This window comes from Neodiprion pinetum, chromosome 1 (genome assembly GCF_021155775.2).
Source record: "Neodiprion pinetum isolate iyNeoPine1 chromosome 1, iyNeoPine1.2, whole genome shotgun sequence".
Taxonomy (NCBI): domain Eukaryota; kingdom Metazoa; phylum Arthropoda; class Insecta; order Hymenoptera; family Diprionidae; genus Neodiprion; species Neodiprion pinetum.
This window is the reverse complement of record NC_060232.1, coordinates 38851337-38869521: the sequence shown is the minus strand read 5'-3', so window position 1 is coordinate 38869521 and position 18185 is coordinate 38851337. Positions and strand designations below refer to the sequence as shown.

General features: G+C 37.6%; 1 protein-coding gene across 1 annotated transcript; it reads right to left on the bottom strand.

Moving 5' to 3' along the window:
* Positions 1-46: 46 nt before the first annotated feature.
* Positions 47-3343, bottom strand: LOC138191421 (adipokinetic hormone/corazonin-related peptide receptor variant I-like). The gene is made up of 4 exons (XM_069138192.1): positions 3110-3343; positions 2771-2919; positions 1705-1810; positions 47-274 (listed from the first exon to the last, which is right to left on the bottom strand). Exons 1-4 carry the CDS (start codon positions 3341-3343, stop codon positions 47-49), a joined length of 717 nt encoding a protein of 238 aa, XP_068994293.1.
* Positions 3344-18185: the final 14842 nt, after the last annotated feature.

The following is an 18185-nucleotide window of genomic DNA, read 5'->3' as shown; positions in this document are numbered from 1 at the left end:
CGCCAACGTTTCGAAAGAAATTCTTTTTTATTTTTGGTCGTTCTTATTACGCGTGTAATGACTTGCCTGTAAAAGATTCCCTCGATCTCTTGTATATCTCAATGATGATGCTCGCGTAGCTGAATATTATGACGATCAGGGGCAAGGCGTACATCGTAATCATCCCGAATAAGGAATAGGTCAGCTCGTGCGTGTAGCTTGGGAATGTGTTGTAGGTAATGCACTGCTCGTACCAGGTGAAAACCGGGTGATTATCGACGTGGAAAACGACCATCTACGATCAAAATCAATCAGAGCAGGTACCTCGTTGGAAATTTGTTTCAATGCCTTTTTTCTGCCTTTCTGCTCGTAATTCCCATTGTTGATTTTTAATTATAATCTTCCGTATATATTATTGACAATATGGTTGTCGAGAATTATGGGCAAGCAATTGTGTGATCAATGTCACGGTCCATCGAATAAGTTGTTACAAGTCGATTTGACGATTTTTACAAGCAGCAATACCTTTTCGTACATTAAATTCATTTTACATAATTACCGCATACTTTATATCCATTATTTTTGTATAGTTTGGGAACTTTGAAAACATATTTCTTTGCCGTTTTTTACTATTTCTGATTGCGTACTGACAGATTTTAAATACTCGAGAGTAATTAAGGCGATATATTGTAAATTATTGTTGTCAGAAACAAATTGATTGAAGAAAACAATCGAGAAAAGCGAAGGAACAATTCATTTTCGAGAAAGTTACCCCTCTACACATATACATGTTTTACATGAATTATAAGTCTTTGGGGTTACTGATTACGAATCTGAAATCGGATATTGAAAATTCAAGATGGCGGGTCCAATATGGCGGATGAAAATTTCAAATTCAATCGAATCTGGACGAAAAAACTCTGTTCAAGGGTTTTTGGGGCTGCTGATTACGAATCTGAAATCAGATTTTGAAAATTCGGTACGGCGAATCCAGTCAGTGACGCCGAAAACCCCCGTGTAAAGTTTTTTGACCCCATTCGATGAAATTTGAAATTTTTGTTCGCCATATTGAATCCGCCATCCTGAATTTTTTAAATCTGATTTCACATTCGTTATCAGCGATCTTAAAAACCATGGAATACCATCTTGTTACAAAAGTTGACCCAGCACAATAATGTGTGACTCGAAGAGTCAAAAAGCTTTTGTTTCCATTTTCTTTATACACACGTATACCTGTCGTAACGACGCACTTTTAATGCGCCAGTTACAAACGGCTCCTGAAATCCTGAGCGGAACCCAAAAGTAAGAATTTCGCAATGATAATCGTAATTAATTTGCTAAAATACGAGGGTCGCGCATCCGAAACTCTAAGAGGGGACGCTTTATAGGCTAGCGAATGAAATATTACTGGATTTTTGTTCATTTTGTTGCGAGTATAAAAATGCGAAACCAAGTGGGAAATCAGTGGCGAATTCGACACCGTCTCGTGACGGTAGTGGCGGAGATTTTTAAAGGAAGGACGGCCCGAGTGAACATTCGTAACAAATTCTAGGACATTTCAAGGACATTTTAAGGCTATTCAAGGACATTGAAAATAGAATATTTCCAGGATACAAGAAAAATTCAAGAATATTTTCAGGATGTTTTCAGGATATCCAAGGACGTTAAAAATAAACTCGCAAAAAAAAAAAAGAAAGAAAAAAAAGAAACTTGCAATGAACTTACCTGTGGCAGGGAGCAAATTGTCGAGCCGGCCCAAGCGATAGTCAGCATGACTTTTCCTCTCCTGTCGACGTCCATCAGATGCAGAGGCTTTAATACCGCGTAGTATCTGTGAATTCAACTGATAATTATAACGAAAAAATAAAATGTAACTTGGCAAAAAAAAATATAGCTGCGTATAATTATATCTTGTTATTCGTGTAAGATGTTCCGGTCGTTTTGAAGAATGCCTCGGTTCAAAAATTCTTACACGCGATGGATTTTCTCGTGCAGAGAATATAGCAGCTTGTTCGGCAATCGCATGATTCGAGAAAAATGATTGAGTCAATTTCGAGGAGATGGTTTATTCGTGCCGTAATTTGTACAGCATAATGTATAATGTGTAAGGAATCGTTTGGACGTGATAATCTATCACAGCAGGTGTTGAACTGCGAGCTTTCAAGTAAGAACGGCGTTAGAATTGTCTGAATAATTTGGACGTAGCGATCGATCATTTAGTCTTTGCAACGCGGAATTCTTTTCGGTTTGAAATATGCCACTTTCAAACAACGCTTCGTCACCCGAAGCTGGATCGAGAAATCCATTTCACGTTCGTTAAACTGCGATTAATATGTTATGGATTTTGGTTGAAAGAAATAATTTTTCCTTAATGAAATTCTGTCGAGCCGTTTTTATTATAAGAAAATACTAACCGCTGCCGTTAACAATTATTCATTCATATCCGAGGGAAAAGAAACGTAATAAATACTTGAGATTACAAAAATATGCAAAGCGGTAAAATCAACAGCGTATAAAGCAAATTTTCCACTTTATGAAACCGTTCAGTGTTTATAATATGTTTTAAGATGATGCTATAAAAAAAAAAAAAAACAAAAAAAAAAATATCGTGGTGAAGGCTTAAACTTTAAAAGTTGATAAATCATTTACGGTGTGGAGAAAATAAAAAAAATCGATAAAAACAAATTTAAGTACGTTTGCCACTCGGTGAGTCAATTACGTGGAAAAAAATAACGAGGGGTGAAATTTGACAAGGAATGCCCCATGTCTATACGGTGTAGAAACGTCTCACCTGTCGACGCTAATGCAGACGAGAACAAAGGATGATAGATAAAGCCCGAACATTCTGAAGAAAGCCATGATCCTGCACATCGCGTCTCCAGCATTCCACGTCACAGTGGCAGCCCATCCGATCTCCGTGGGCATCATAATGAAGGTGACCTATCGGGTCGAAGGAAATACGAGGATTTTCATAGATGAAATAAAAGTCGGAGGTGTAAGAGCAGATGAGTCGTTGCGCAGCTTGCCGGTCGATTCCGTCGCTTTTCAATTAATTATCGAAAAAGAATCAAAGCGAAGAGATGAAAAATGCCACAAAGAAAGGAAAGAATATTGGCTGTAAGAAACTCACGAGCAGATCCGCGATCGCGAGATGCATCAACATCGTGTTGATCCGGGATCTGGTGTTTCCTTTTCTCCGTCGAATCAGGACGAGAACTGTCGAATTTCCGATGGCGGAAATGACCATCAGTATACTGTAGGTAACGATGGCTATCACGTGGCCTTCGTTGAATTTCATGTCGGGTTCAAGCTCGGGTTCCGTTCCATTCCCAGTGATGTTTTCCCAGGTGCTGTTGTTTGCCATTGTGAATCCAGGGCAGGTATTCGCAGTCAATCGTTCCGCTGGATATCTTCGATCGTATCCTGTGCCAGAGGTAAATTTCATCAGTTGTTGATAAAATATGAGGAATTGAATCCGAACGTCGAGTTTCACCTTCGGAGTGCTAATCATAGTTGAGCTGTCGGCTAGAAAAAATCTTGCATTGCTTTTAGACGAAATTTTCTCTGGGAAGTCGTTGAGTGACGTAATTTGAATAGTTGTAAGAATCAACTTTCTTATACTCCCAACTCGTCAAGCTGTTCGCAAAAGTTCTCGAATTACTTTGCAATCAAGTTTACGTGCGGATTGTTCTCCTACGGCACGGTGCGAAAGATTACTTTTCAAGCTGTTTGCGCAAACTTGGACAATATTCGATGCTGTGCGAAGAATAATTGTTATTATATTTGTCAAATAACTATTCTTTAAGTAACGTTTAAGAATTGCGACGGGAATGATAGAATCGTGTGTTCTTAAGATTCAACGTCGGCAATAGTCAACAATTGGGCCAATAATTCTACAGTTCTTGGGATAAACTCTGATCAAATAAGGGCAGATCCCAGCGGGGGGCAATAATACTAATGGAAAAAAGAAGCAGGGGATGATCCGCGGCGTGGACACAATACGAGCGAATCGAAAGATGGGTTCAATGTATCAAAGAATAGCCAAATCTCCTTCAAGATCAAGTACCGACTTAAGATAAAGCTGCGCGGATTCCTAAGTACAGTAACGTGATCTTGTTAAACTTTTTCAGATTTTCCTCAAGATCTTGCGTAAAAACAGTTGTTTTTAGGTTTGTTCAATACTAGGAGACGGCAAGTGTCTAAACTTGGTTACAAAATTCCAGTGGTTTTGTTAATAACATTTACAATGTCGAACATTAATCAACCTCTGTGAAATTTGGTGATCGATATTCGGTCTTTTCAACAACGATCCAGTTGCATATAAGAAACGAGATTTCTCGAGCCCCTGGATTTACAGGTTATACACAACAGCTGAAAATCGCGATCCTTCACCTTTTTCAAATCCGCTAACTTCCGCGCTTCGAATAAGCCTTTTTCCAATTTCTCCCTCTGGTTTAACCCGTGACCAAAAACTCGACAACGGCAAGTAAATCCCCTCCCCGTAATCGTTCGTCAAAGTCCTGAGGTGAGTAATCGCAGGCTTGTCGTAGTTTATAATAAAACGCTCTCAAGGGGCTGCGTCGATCCAAAGACACATGGGCACCTCGAAATCTGAGCGCTAACGAGATCGAAAGTACTGGGAAAATGATCGACGTGTACTTTTATTCCCAGGCAACATCCTAACCCCTAATTTCGACTCTGCGCTTTACGCGAGCGCTCAGGGTGAAAATGTTTCCGGATGAGAAAAAATCGCTGACGGAAAGGCTGCTCCGATAAGCCTACTTTCGCATATCGAAAATATCGATCCTTCCGCGCGAAATTGACTCAAGTGTATCAAGTTATAGACATCTCAGATGGAGTCGTGCGAAGTTGGCAAGTGATCAATATCAAATGAAGTCCCAGAGGGCTCGTTTTACGGATAGACGTAGAATTTGTCAATCGAGAACCGCCGCCTAGACGCCACGGTGGACGACTCACGTTTCTTTAACGGATATCGCAACCCGAGTGAATCACCGCCGTTTCAATCCGTGGTAATTTGGTTGAGCCGGAGTCGAATCAGCTGATTGAATTGAAAGGGTTCAAAACCGCGGGTCGGAAAAGCGTCAATTCCGTAAAGAGAGCTGCCCTTGAATTAGGTGTAGGTATCGAATACTTTTCGAGCATTTTCGCCGATAAGGATCATCTTCTGTCCAGCTGATCTCGCTTATAACCGTCTTTTCGGTGATCGATGCAGTAGACCGAGCGATCGATAATCGGCCAAATATTTATCCGAGGTGCCTCTTCTTCTTCTTCTTCTTCTTCTTCCTCGGTTTGTTTGAACCTCCGTAATGGAATTTCGCTAATTTTTACGTGACACACTCAAAGCCTGCACTTGTTTCACTAAAAGTCACTCGATTCATCCTGCCGAAATAAAATATGTAACATTTTCATTCCATAACATTGCCGGTCACCTCGCGGTTGGTTTTGCTTTTGTTTATCCGATTTTAATTATCCTTCGGTTTATACGCTTCAATTCGCACGTTCAACGGAGTTCAAGAACATAATTGAATTTTTAAGGTTTGAGCTTATTTACACAAGGGCAGGAAGGTCGGTCAAGTGCACTACAAGTTTGTTTGAACGCTGAGGCTGATCGTCGGACCTTATTTCATCCGCTGGAGGTGCTGGGCCTATTCCCAAATCTCCGACTAGTCTATAACTCGAGAGGAACGCTTCGGCAACTAATCGCCTTTTCGTAATACGCTCCAAGAGGCGCGCTTCTTGGTTTACTTTGGCAGAAATAACCGCCACGCGATTTACCTCGTGTCGATTACGCACACATTAATGAGCCAAGCGTTATACGCGAAGTAAAACATACGCAGCGGGAAGTGTATAAGTGAAAATTTGGAACGATTCGTTTTCGCCTCGTCCTTAATGAAACTGCCACTAATTGTAACGAAGGTCGGTAAGCCAGAGATCGTCGATTAATTTCTCCATAATAATTAAGTATTCCCCGAATTTCTGTAATTTTATACTCTTACGATCCACGAAGATCTCCGTAAAAATACAAAAACGATACTTCCCCGACGTGTCAACAAAAGTCTAGATCTCTCGTTCTAGGTTAATTCATTTAGTTCTTCCAGAGACTTTCCTGGCTAAAAACGATAATGCCATTTGTGCTCTTTTCCCAGAATATAATGCATCTCAGACAAATTCCTGTTCATCTGACGCACCTAGATTTACAAAGGATAGATTATACGGTGAAAAAATTATTCTTTGTCAAACTCTGCGCGTATTTTCACGGTTTGTACACTATTTATACACACGTCTTTGTGTTGAGAGCTTGTATTATGCGTATAATTGTATTTGGGATGTAAACTCCGGAGTCAAGTGAAAGCTGATAACTGAGTGACAGCAATTATACACGGTTCTCGAAACAATAAGAGCCGATCAACGTTGTTCAAACTTTGCACTTAATTCCGACGGAAATTGCCAAATTTCATGAATTTCAATTAGAAACGGCATAGAGTATGAACTTGATCACAATCCTCGTTCATGGTAAGTTCTCAAGATCAAAGACGTTCAACGTACCTATCAATTTACGTTTCTACTTGGCGTTAGATGATTATACGAGACGTGAAATTCGAGTATCATCAGATCAGCCGACGATATTCAGCTGTCAATAAAAAGAACGTTTTATTTTCTCGCTCAACGCTAAATCTCACCGAATTCAATCGATCCTGATTCTGTGTCGATGAGTAAATATCACTACCTCCTTTTCACCAGGGGAAATGAAACCACCCGAATCGATACGAGGACCCTAAATTTTGACCGTTTTGTGTGCACAGGTGCTTTTTATTGGCCGGAACGTTGCATTGTGTTCGTAGGAGAATAAACGGGTTCGATAAGTAAACAGGTATATGTTTACGATTGAAAACCGCGGCACGTGTTTGCGAAAATCGATATTACGCAGGTTGATATTGAAACTGCGGTAATTTACCTTAAAGTTTAGACAAGCACGGATCTTCGTTTACATGTTAGTCTCTCTCCTCTTCTCTATAATTCTTCACAGCCACCACTGTCCCATTTATAACACTCTGGTTCAAGTCTTAACGTTCTTCGGATAAATATTGTCCAAGAAATTTGACTGGCGTTGAGTTTGTATTTTAATTTATTTGCTTCGTTGGTCTAATTTGAAAAAAAAAAATTTGTAATTTTTTTTTTATCAGGCGATCTACCCTTAATTAAATTATCCAAATTGCACACTTGTTTTTAATATTATATATCATATCCGGATAAAGGGAAAAAAATTAAAGAAAAATTGCCTCCGCCGATATTGATTAACATCATCTCTTTGAAAATCTCGGATTACATCACTTTTGCATTCTCAATAGAAATTGTTTAAATTTGATACAGGATTGCTTACGTATACATACACATGTATATATGTATGTATACGTAAGTATATACACCTACATCGATTGGATGAAATTTATATTTTCCTGTGCCGTATAACGCAATAACTCGATGCGTGAGTAAATAAAGTCGAACGATTGCTTATGTTACTTTTCTTTGCCATTGAGTATATTATAGGTGTGAGATTCGTCTTCCGGTTTTCCTGGGCAATAACACACGTTTTTGTATACGAAAAACAAAAATTGGAAAAAGAAAAAAAAAAAAAAAGAAAAAGGTAAGAAAAACTAAAACGAGAATAATCTCTGCATGATAATTATAATTCAGAGAGCTGAATTGAATTTTCTACAAGCGAAATTTTCAACAAACAATTATATACTTATGGCAAAGTAATTTGAACAAGATATTAAAATGCGACAATGACTCCGGATAAAAAGTTTGAGGACAAATAATGTAATGCTACACAATTATACATATATATACATACGATTTTATCTTATGCCAAACGTTAAAAAACAACCGCAAAAAATCATCAGAAATCAATTACTTGGGAAAGTGAGAATATATATATGTATATGTAAAAAAAAAAAATTATTTAGGAAATCGCTCGAAGATTTCTATTTCCTGCACTTATTACATCTTATTAATGCATTTTCCATTCTCGATAAAAAAAATTGATAAAAAAAAAAACCATTTACAATGAAATTTATGAAAAGTTATGCAAACAAGACGAAAGTACGCATGTTACAAATAATCGTACATATGTACATATATTAGACTGCATGAAAAAAATCAACTATTTCTTTTCAAAATTCGAGTCGAAAATATTATTCCAAATGACGAAAAAAAGATGCTGTCCGAGTCTGAGATGTTAATGTTAATATTTAGAGGTGCTTCATCGCAATTTTTTATTTCCCATTTAAATAATATGGGTTATAAAATTTAAGAGTGAAAAAAAAATGTCCCGTGTAATTCAAATGAGAAATATAAAATTCCGATGAAGTACCTCTGAACATTAATATTAATATCTGAAACTTGGTCAGCATATTTCTTTCGTCATTTGGAACAATGTTTTCGACTTGAATTTTGAATAAAAAAAAAAAATGTCAAATTTTTTTTTATACAGTCTATTATATATAATGATAATTGATTAAAGAATTTCGAACATTGCGTATCCATTTATTTATACATATACATGTACATATTATATACACTCCCATTGAACGACGATGCGTTCTATACAATGTCGGCCAGTTGTCAATGGTTCGGTACGATAATATTACAACAACCTGTTCCGAACTGGTTGGGCTGCGTGACACAACTGAGGCTATTATACTTATGCCTCTGGTTCAGAATCCGAGCGAGTTCCCCGTTTTCAGCGCCAGCGCAAAACCGCGGAATCACGACGCGCGCCTGACGTGCCTCGCAGTTTTTCTTTTTTCCTACTTCACTTTTTTCCACCCCTTAATCATTTTCCATTCCCTTCAACAAATATGCAATTTTCAAACGATCCGACATTCTCTCGCCGCAAACAAAGAAAAAACGTATGCGATGATCGATATTAAGTGACAATAATAATACCTGCACCTTGTGTGTATAATTATAGGTATATAATCAGTATTCAAAACTAGATCAGTAAAAAATTACAAACATTTGTACAATCTTCGCTTTGCCGACAAGGGAATGAACGTAATATAATGTAAGAAAAAAAAAAGGGTGATAGATAATTAATTTACTCTTTCAATTCGTGGTGAAAATTCGTTGGGCCTTGATCTTCGACTTCATCGATGGCAATTCATTGTCTACTTAAATTACATTACACATGTGTAATAAATAATTGCAGTTAGAAATTGAAGAATTACATGCTTCGATAAAAATAAAAAATAAAAAAAAAAACATAAAGTTGAAGATAATAATGACTGATTCGCAGTAGTAAATCGTTCTGTTGATTTTATGAAAAATAATTTGATAAATGAATCAAAGATACGACGAGTGCAACGGGGATGGATTTCTACTAGTGTTTATGGAGGATATGCGATAATAGGATAGGCGAAGCCGCGGATCTCGGAAATGGACATGACGCTGTGAATATCGTAAACCGCTTTTCAATATGAATGCTACATTCTTTGTTTGCTTATTTTTGTTAGCGGTGTAAGAAAGTTTTTACTACTTTTATTGTCATTCTCGCTAAAACTTCTGCGCAGAATTTTTGCAAATATATGTTATATACGACATTGAATCAACTTTAACGTGCGTCAGATGTATTCAACATTGATTAAACCCTGAATTATACCTAGGATAAAATTGAAACAGATAAAACAGAAATCTTCTTTGTGTTTTTCCATGTTATTGGAAAAAAATTTGAACACCATCGAGATTTGCGAGAGAAACACGCGAAGGTGAAATAATGTGAAGACAAAAAAGCGACCCTTCGTCAAATCGTACAAATTTCCGCGCGTCCGGTATTCTTCTTCGCAATAACTTTGTTAACGCGGCAATCGCGATTCGCCGCGATTGGTCAAGTTCGCGCTTTATCTAGATTCTCGTTATTGCGGTCTAACCAGCTCGATGCTTATCGCTCTTTTTCCAACGGTTGCTTTTCGTACGTTTTATCCGACTTCGGCACAAGTCTGACTGTTATTAGGGTGAAAGGAATGAAACGGCGCCGAATTCTCAAGGTCCTAGAAATGCAAATGGCCGAGGTTTTCGGATCGCTCCAGGTTAACCCTCAGCGTTCCGATTCAAGAATTTCCATGCCCCAGCCTTGTCACAGTTTATTTACAGCTTCAAATGATCTGCGTTACTTCGTACAACACCAAAAACCCCCGAGTAACGAGTTTCGGCCAGAGTTATCGAATTTTCATAGTTTTTTCGATTTTACATCCGCCATATTCGACCCGCCATCTTGGATTTAGAAACTATTAAATTCAGGCTTCAGATTAGCGATCACAGACTCTAAAAACCTCCGAGTAACAAGATTCAGGTAAAAATCTTGAGTTGAAAAATATGAGACTGAAAGGGTTAAAGCGCTTCAAGCGTAGCGTCCCGTGACCGATCTAAGAATTGTCACGGAAATCCATCTCTTTCTTTGGTAAAACTTTGAATCGATTTGCAATTTTTAGTAAAATGATCTTGCTATTCTCGAGAAGTGTGCTCTGGTCAGCTAGGGCTGAAAAAATATCGTACAGGTTTGTAATCTATTTATTTCGCCGCGAGACGGACTTTTAGGTTATATTTTGCATGTAATTGTTCAGCTATTAAATGGTATGATAACTTATCGGCCCTAGATGACCAGAACACACTTCCTTACACCAAAAGGATCACATCGTAAAAAATTTCACATCGAATCGACGATTTAAGAAACGAAGGAATGAGATGGATTCCCGTATTACATGTTGAATCGGTCACGTGACACTGCGCTTGGTACACCTTTTGCAGAGCAGCGTTTTATGCATGAGACAACTTTTTTGAATCGGTTATTCAAGATTTATGTTCAATTTTTGAGATATCACTGTCATATTTTTTTGCCTAATTCGACTCCCAAGGTGTCAATGTTGATGTTTTAAGAGGGATTATGATGATTCCGCGAATATAGTGAGCGCTATAAATAAACAAAATGTTGAAAATCCCTGTTTTCACAGAATAAATGTAATAGTGAGAAGGTTATGGGGACTAGAAAAGTGGAACGCGATAATCTGAGAAATTTGGAGTCGCTAAAAACCAATCTGACAACAGAATTTAAAAATTCAAGATGGCGGACTGAAAATATAAAATATATCGATCCGATTCGCTTGAAATTTGTTACGCGGGGGGTTTTCGGGGTCGCTGAAAACGAATCTGACGTCAGAATTTCAAAATTCAACATGGCTGATCCAATACGGCGGACTGAAAGTATAAAAATTGATCCTATTCGCTCATATTAGATCCACCATCATGAGACTTGGAAATTTCTCAAATCTGACTCCATTTTTGAAATCCGCGATCTCGAGAGTCCTTATGTACCCTGTTTCAAGAAATTTCACTGCAAGGAAAATGTATGCTTTAAAGGGTTATTTAACCACATTTCGCGGAAATTAGGCGTCCTGCGGATTTGGTAGTCGGATTGTTCGCTGCAATCACCAGGATATTTACGCTCCTAATAATTATTACGTACCGGGAACTTTTCACTCCCACGGCAAGAAAGTTTGCTGCTCGTTAAGAGGATGTATAAGGTGACTTCTGACCTGGTTCGTCGCTCGGTGTCGCCTTACGCGCAAACCTCTTCGTGATTCCCCTCAGTGCCGGCAAGAATTTAAGGACCCTGTAAATCTGCTCTAGGAACTAAGAATGATGAGGTCAGAAGCCGGCCGAATACAACAACACACACAGAGTGAAATGATTGCCATAGGCAATATTCCACCCGGTGATAATTAATTGAATTTTAACCAAGCTCTCGTTGTCTTGTTCGGCTTTTGATCGTTACTTTCGACCACTTTGCAGGAAGTCTTTATTAATCCTGAGCAGAGTTGAAGTTATGAATAAATCGGTATGATTTTAAGCGTCTGAGGCAAAAATTGGGAAAAGCGGATAAACCGTTTGAAAATGTTTCAGCCATTTCATTATCCCTGAGGATAGTGAAAATCAATGAAACAACATCTCTGCCATTGTGGAAAATAATGTCGAGCAAATTCGAATAATACAAGTTGAGGTACGAATAATTTGAGAAAAGGTTTTGCAATTAAAACGATCAAAATGATTGGGCTCTGGTTTTTTGATACGATTCTAATGTTTTTGGGCTCAATCGATTCGTCGACCGAATCTCTACAATTCGTCTGCAAAACATTAATGAAATATTATAACGTAGTATAATTCTAGCACGCAAATGAAAATGAGTGTTTGTAAAATATTTTTCAGACGAATTATGGAGATTTTATTGTTAAAAAAATAAACCAAGAAATATTAGAATCGAATCGAAAACACTAAAGTTTAATTACTTCAAACGTTCTGATTACAAAACCTCTTATCAAATTCATGATGTCTCAGCTTGAATCGTTTGAATATCCTCAGATTCATCTCTATTACATAATAAAGATGTCGTTTTATGCCCGTTGATCATTATTGTCGCAAATAACATGAATGGAGATTTTTTCGAACCGTTTTTTCCACCCTTACAATGTCTTTGAATATTTAATCGTTGCTCCAATTTTTCTGGAAGAAGGTAAAAAGACCTGGGTATTACTTTTACCAGACAAACACGACGTTCCGGATTAAATTATCCGGTAGACAATAATTCTAATCACTTGATACGTTATCCTCACAGTTCGCACAAGGCTGTAGGGTTCAGATAATAAAACAAACCTACCCAACCGTGAAACGGGGTGAAAAATTATCCTTGGTATAATTTTATTCGCTTTCTACACGAACGCTTGATAGATGAACTGCACTGATTTGATTAAAGATTCCTGTCCGTGAAGCTAATCAGCAGAACGTCCAATGAAGAAAATAATTGAAATTGAACCATGCAAAATTATCTGCTGCAAAACGAACTAACGATACAAAGGAAAAATTGGTCGATGTGAAACTGTATAGCTTTTTAATATACTACGAATCGTTTTCGAATATCGATAAAATTCTACGAAACGCGGGATTTGCAGTTCGTTTGATGCGAATCGCTGCATGAACTGCTTTGATAAAGTAAAGTGCATAAAAATCGAGAAGATGGAATTCGACAGGATCGATCGTGGGAAAACGGTGTGAAATCGGTGCGTTGAAAAATTCCAATTACGAATTTATTTTTTCTTATAAAGCTTTCCTCGAAAGTCACAAACTTGGAACGATCTGCGGCAGGTAAAATATTGGAATATAACCACCGATGAATTTTAACAACCTTGTAAACAAGTCTTGGATAATCAGTGTTCAATATTGAGAATCAAGCCGAGAAATTACTTCTGAAATGAATAATATTTCGAAAATTCTACTACCCTCTCCGATTTTTACTGAACAAATTTCTAGCAAATCCAATAAGGTTGTATCGTTGTAAGACATAGGCCGCGATCTAATACCCGAAAATCAATTCCGCTTTTAAGTCTGTAGCGGAATAACGGTCGAGCTTGTGCAAGCTCCGAAAGCACTTATATTCGAAAGCTCTCGCGTGACTGGGAAGCGGAAAGGGAGACGTGACAAGAACGGTGAAATAGGGTTAAATCGATGCTTGTTTATGTCCGACGAACTCGATATCGTACGTATACGTCATACGCACGACGGTTGTATGTATGCATATGTATTTTTGTACATACGTATTAACGTATAAACACAATATACACACACACACACACTGTTCTGCAGGAGAATTATTGTTTGTTTCACGTAGATTGTACGTATGCGTTATATTTCGCGGCCATTCGTCCATGCGTATATGTATATTTTATGTATACCTATATATATATATATATATATATTTTATAAAACCACGAGGCGGTTTTATCTAATCGGTTAGAAACACCGACGAGCCGCGTGCAACGTCGACTTATACTTGGACAAAAAACGTGTCTCGTTAAATGTGTCGGTGAGCCAATAATCAACGAGCCGCTCTTATTTATATGTATTTATTGTAAACATTTTTTTCTTTTTCTTACTTTTTTTTTTTTTCCTACGAAACAACGCGCGATATTGGCCCCACAGCGACGAGGCAAGGACACGTATAATAGATCGGTTGCGTGGTTAGACAAGTGCCAAAAAATCATGGCAATTAACGCAGTCTTTTCCCTGCTTCCAGAATGAAGAAAGAAAAAAAAATTCATTACGATTATTTTTACGCAGATTAAATTAACATTTTTTTCGTCGTTTCGCAATGAGGACAAGAAACAGTAATCTGAAAACTGTGGACCCCAAAAATTTGCGATTTGTTGACCGCAATCGATGTCGGTGCAATGTTGTCGAATTCAATATTCAACGACATCAACATGACGGGGAAAACGTGTTTCAGTGATTTTGTAGAAAGTAATGTGTTCTGAATAAAATTAATCGTTTCGAAGTGAAATCGAACGAGTCTACTGGAATTTTAACCATTTTGGTAGTTGATAGTTTTGATATTGTAGATAAACTTTTGGTTATAATTCCAGTATTTTTCAGCTTTTGTATTCTTAAATTTATGTATCGGTAACTTGCCAGCGTAATAATTTGATAAATACTCGATGTACGATCATTTCGTGAAGAATTTAAAATACGTAATATAACGATTATTGGCCAACCAGCCTCTTCAATGCGAAATTACAATATTGTCAAACGGAGCTCGGAATGAACTTGCAACAAGTTTTTGCGAGGGTTGCGCAACTGTACGTTAGATTTTTGCAACATACGTGCGAAATGATTATTCAGAAACGGTATCTACTGGAAGGATCGACACATTGTTAGCGCCGAGCTGTCAGTAATAATGGAAATCCGTCGATTCTTCAGCTCCTCGTCGTTACGAGTGCGAAGATTCATTTATCGCGTTTTTATTAAGTTTGGAAACGGAGATTTGATCTCGTTCAACTTATTCCCCAAGGTTTAGAATAATCATTTCAATGTATCAAGATTGTGCAACGATTTTAATCCCGTATTTCTGCACAAAGAGAAAAAATCCTTTCTTTTCTTTTTATTGGCTTCCAAAATCACACCGTTTTCAATTTGATAATTTAATCGGATTGTATCCCTGTGTTTTATAAAAAAACTCCTCTTCGTGCCAACGCAATTTAATTGGAGAAAATTTTTTATTCATATTTGCCCGAGGCCAGCTTTGAACCAATTTTGTCCGATTTAATTTCAATCCGTTTTTATCTATACTTGTGTCATTCTGCGAATTCCTCCCTTCACTTTCCATTGGTCATACAACTTATTTTCAGTCGAGTGAGGCTGGGCTTTTTTCCTCGCTTTTAATTCCTTGTATGTATCAATCAAAGGGATAGATTCGATACATTGCCAAGTTCACTCGAAAGGAATTTTTACCTGCTCGTTTCATTTGTAAACACAGCGCCTTCTCTAATTGCTCATTAAACGTGAAACAGCGCTTGAAGCTTTTCACGTACGTGAAACGAAACAGCCGACAATCCGTATAGAACTGAATTTACAATATAACGGTTGTGCAAGCATTTTGTTACCCCTTATCTACAATCACTGGCAAGAAGAGCGATTGATGTTATTTTTCTTTCATTCAATTCCAAAAAACAAACAAGACCGTGCATATAAGCTAGTCACTTTGTTCTGTGCTATTATTACAATTTCCTTGGAATTAAATTTGAAGTCTCTCTATTAATTGCAAATTACTTTTCCGTTTAGTATTTTAGATTGTAAGGACCGTTCAGTTAATTTCGATAAATCATACAACATGAAGGTTCGTTTCAATAAAAATGTTGCGAAACAAATGTTATTCACTGTGAAAACATTGGCAGATATTTTTGTTTATTGCATGATTAGCAGATCAATTTTATTAAAAACCGATATATCAAATTACGTAGCTGTATCGTTGTAAGTACCAGCAAAAAATCTCCGAATCCAATTTCTGTATCTAGGAACCACCAGGAATACCGATGACGCACTTTCTGATTAGCCACGTGTTGGTGAAAGCTCGACGGAAAGCAAGCTTTTTTCCGTTGTATCTCACCGCAGGAATATAATAGGTTGTAAATTCACTCCGGCGTAAAAAGTTCACGTTTCATAATCCGGGTCGTTATTATACCAAACCTGCGTTCAAATCTTCATACTGTAATTTCTCATAAGGCATTGGAGGATCACGATTTCCGCTTTAACTATCATCGCTGCAGATGCGGTACCGGATCGAAAAAAAAGGGTAAATTGATCGGTAACTGTTGGCACCGGGATTTCCGATTATGCAATAATACAGGGAAACGGAGGCGGGGTAAAGTCGTTGGATACTCCGATCGCGTAAACAAAACGCGCCGTTCTCTCTCCGTTGACAGAATTTTCATCCGTTTAACGCAAGCCCGACTTGTTTTCAGAATTGTATAAACATTATTGTATGTTATTGAAAATAGTTGATCGACGCGGAACCGAGCTTTTTTGAGAAAATCAAATGCAGCGTCGAAAGCTCGCGGCGGACGGTTTTTTTTAATTGCACGAACGGAGCGGACGACAAAGCGCAACTGCGGAATCCGCTCGAAGAGCTATTACTCCGATGGGCACATAGGCCACCGTCAAGGGTCAAGAGTCAAATGGCCACTGATATCTATCTGTCTCTCTGCTACGTGTGTTTACGACCTGGACTATGTGCCTTCGGGGTTACGGGGTGTTCGAGCGCTAACTTTACGTTGCAGGGTTTGAAAGGCTTGTCCGAAAAACTGACGAAAGAATTACGCAATTGTTCTCGAAATTTCGCCATTATTTTTTTTTTTATTAATTTTTAATTTTTTTTCTTATCCTCAATTTCCCCCACCGAATTACATCTCCTAAAGTATATACGTACATAATATACGTTATCTATATACCTGTGTATATATATATATATATATGTATATACGTGAATACGTCGAGTCAAGTTTAGGATGAAGAATTGATTGAGACCGTTGAACAAAATCTTCGGCAATGTTATTCGCACCAGTGATAGTGAACTTGAATGAAACAACATATATAGTATGTCTTGTTAGAAATAATGAATCTGAGCAAAGTCGAACTAAGCTAAAAGCTGAGATGTCGGTAATTTGATAAAAGGTTTTTTCGAAATGTTTTTAGGCTCATTTCTCGCGCTGAGAGAGAGATTTGCACATTTTACGAGGAAAAAAAATCGAAGAAATCTTACGTTAAAGTATAGTTATAACACGCAAATGTATAATTATTGACAAACATATTTTGTACTGAAGAAATCTTATACACTCCGGAGATAACTTGCTGTCAAATTTTTCTCGAACAATCTCCGATGAACAAAATCAGCCCAAAAACATCAGTGTATCATCATTTAGTTCATTGTTAAAATTGTAAAACATTTTCTTCATTTGTTGACATCTTCATAGCTTGGCTGTTGTTTCAGTCGAGTTCACTGTCATTCCCATCAATTTTCTAAACGTTTTTTCATGATAAGGTAGAATTGTGTTTTCGTTTTGTTTACAGAATTTTCTACAAATTGAATACATCTAACCACAGAAATAAATAAATGATGCAACATATCGTACATCACGATATTAATTTTTAGTGGTTCATTTCGGTTTTATTCGCTACAAATATGCTTGTAACGTCTAATTAAGATATCTGTAAACCTTCATTTCCGTTTCCGGCGTTTTTTTCTATTCTTAGGACGCAAACGAGGGGTAAGAAGAAGGATGTCGAAGCGTGGGTATTATATCCGTCTCGTAAATTTTACGGTCGGGAATTTTTTTCCAAGCGATTTCTGGAATTCTGCAAGGAATTCGAATCTCTTGACTGAAGACACGACGTTCGACACTTTACACAACGCAATATCGAAAGATTGCGAACCATCCACCCTATCGACAAAGCCATATCGACCGGAAGCGAGACATCGGTATACAAATACATCGAATACCTACGTTGTTACCTAGATTACGTAGGTTATGTAGATAGGTAGGTACGTACGATACGTGTGATAATGTATTTTCCTTCTGCTGCGCCGTTTGTTCGCAAACGAAACACGAAGGTCAACGGAATTAGATCCAATGCTTTGATCGTAATTCGTATGGGTGTGGGTGTTTATTTGTCTAGTTGTCAGTTATAATAGCGCCTACTTGATGATAATAAATTAAAGATTAATCGTCCGATGTCAATTCCCGTATTTACGCGCATGTCGTGGATGCTAATGATCATTTGAAATCACCGCCGGTTTCATGTTTTTC

Excerpts from the sequence above, each read along its gene's own strand:
- LOC138191421 (XM_069138192.1), bottom strand. The coding sequence starts at position 3,343 with ATGGCAAACAACAGCACCTGGGAAAACATCACTGGGAATGGAACGGAA. Across the intron at positions 2,920-3,109 it reads TCGCGATCGCGGATCTGCTC|GTCACCTTCATTATGATGCC; the intron begins GTGAGTTTCTTA and ends TCGACCCGATAG. Across the intron at positions 275-1,704 it reads CAATTTGCTCCCTGCCACAG|ATGGTCGTTTTCCACGTCGA; the intron begins GTAAGTTCATTG and ends TTTTGATCGTAG.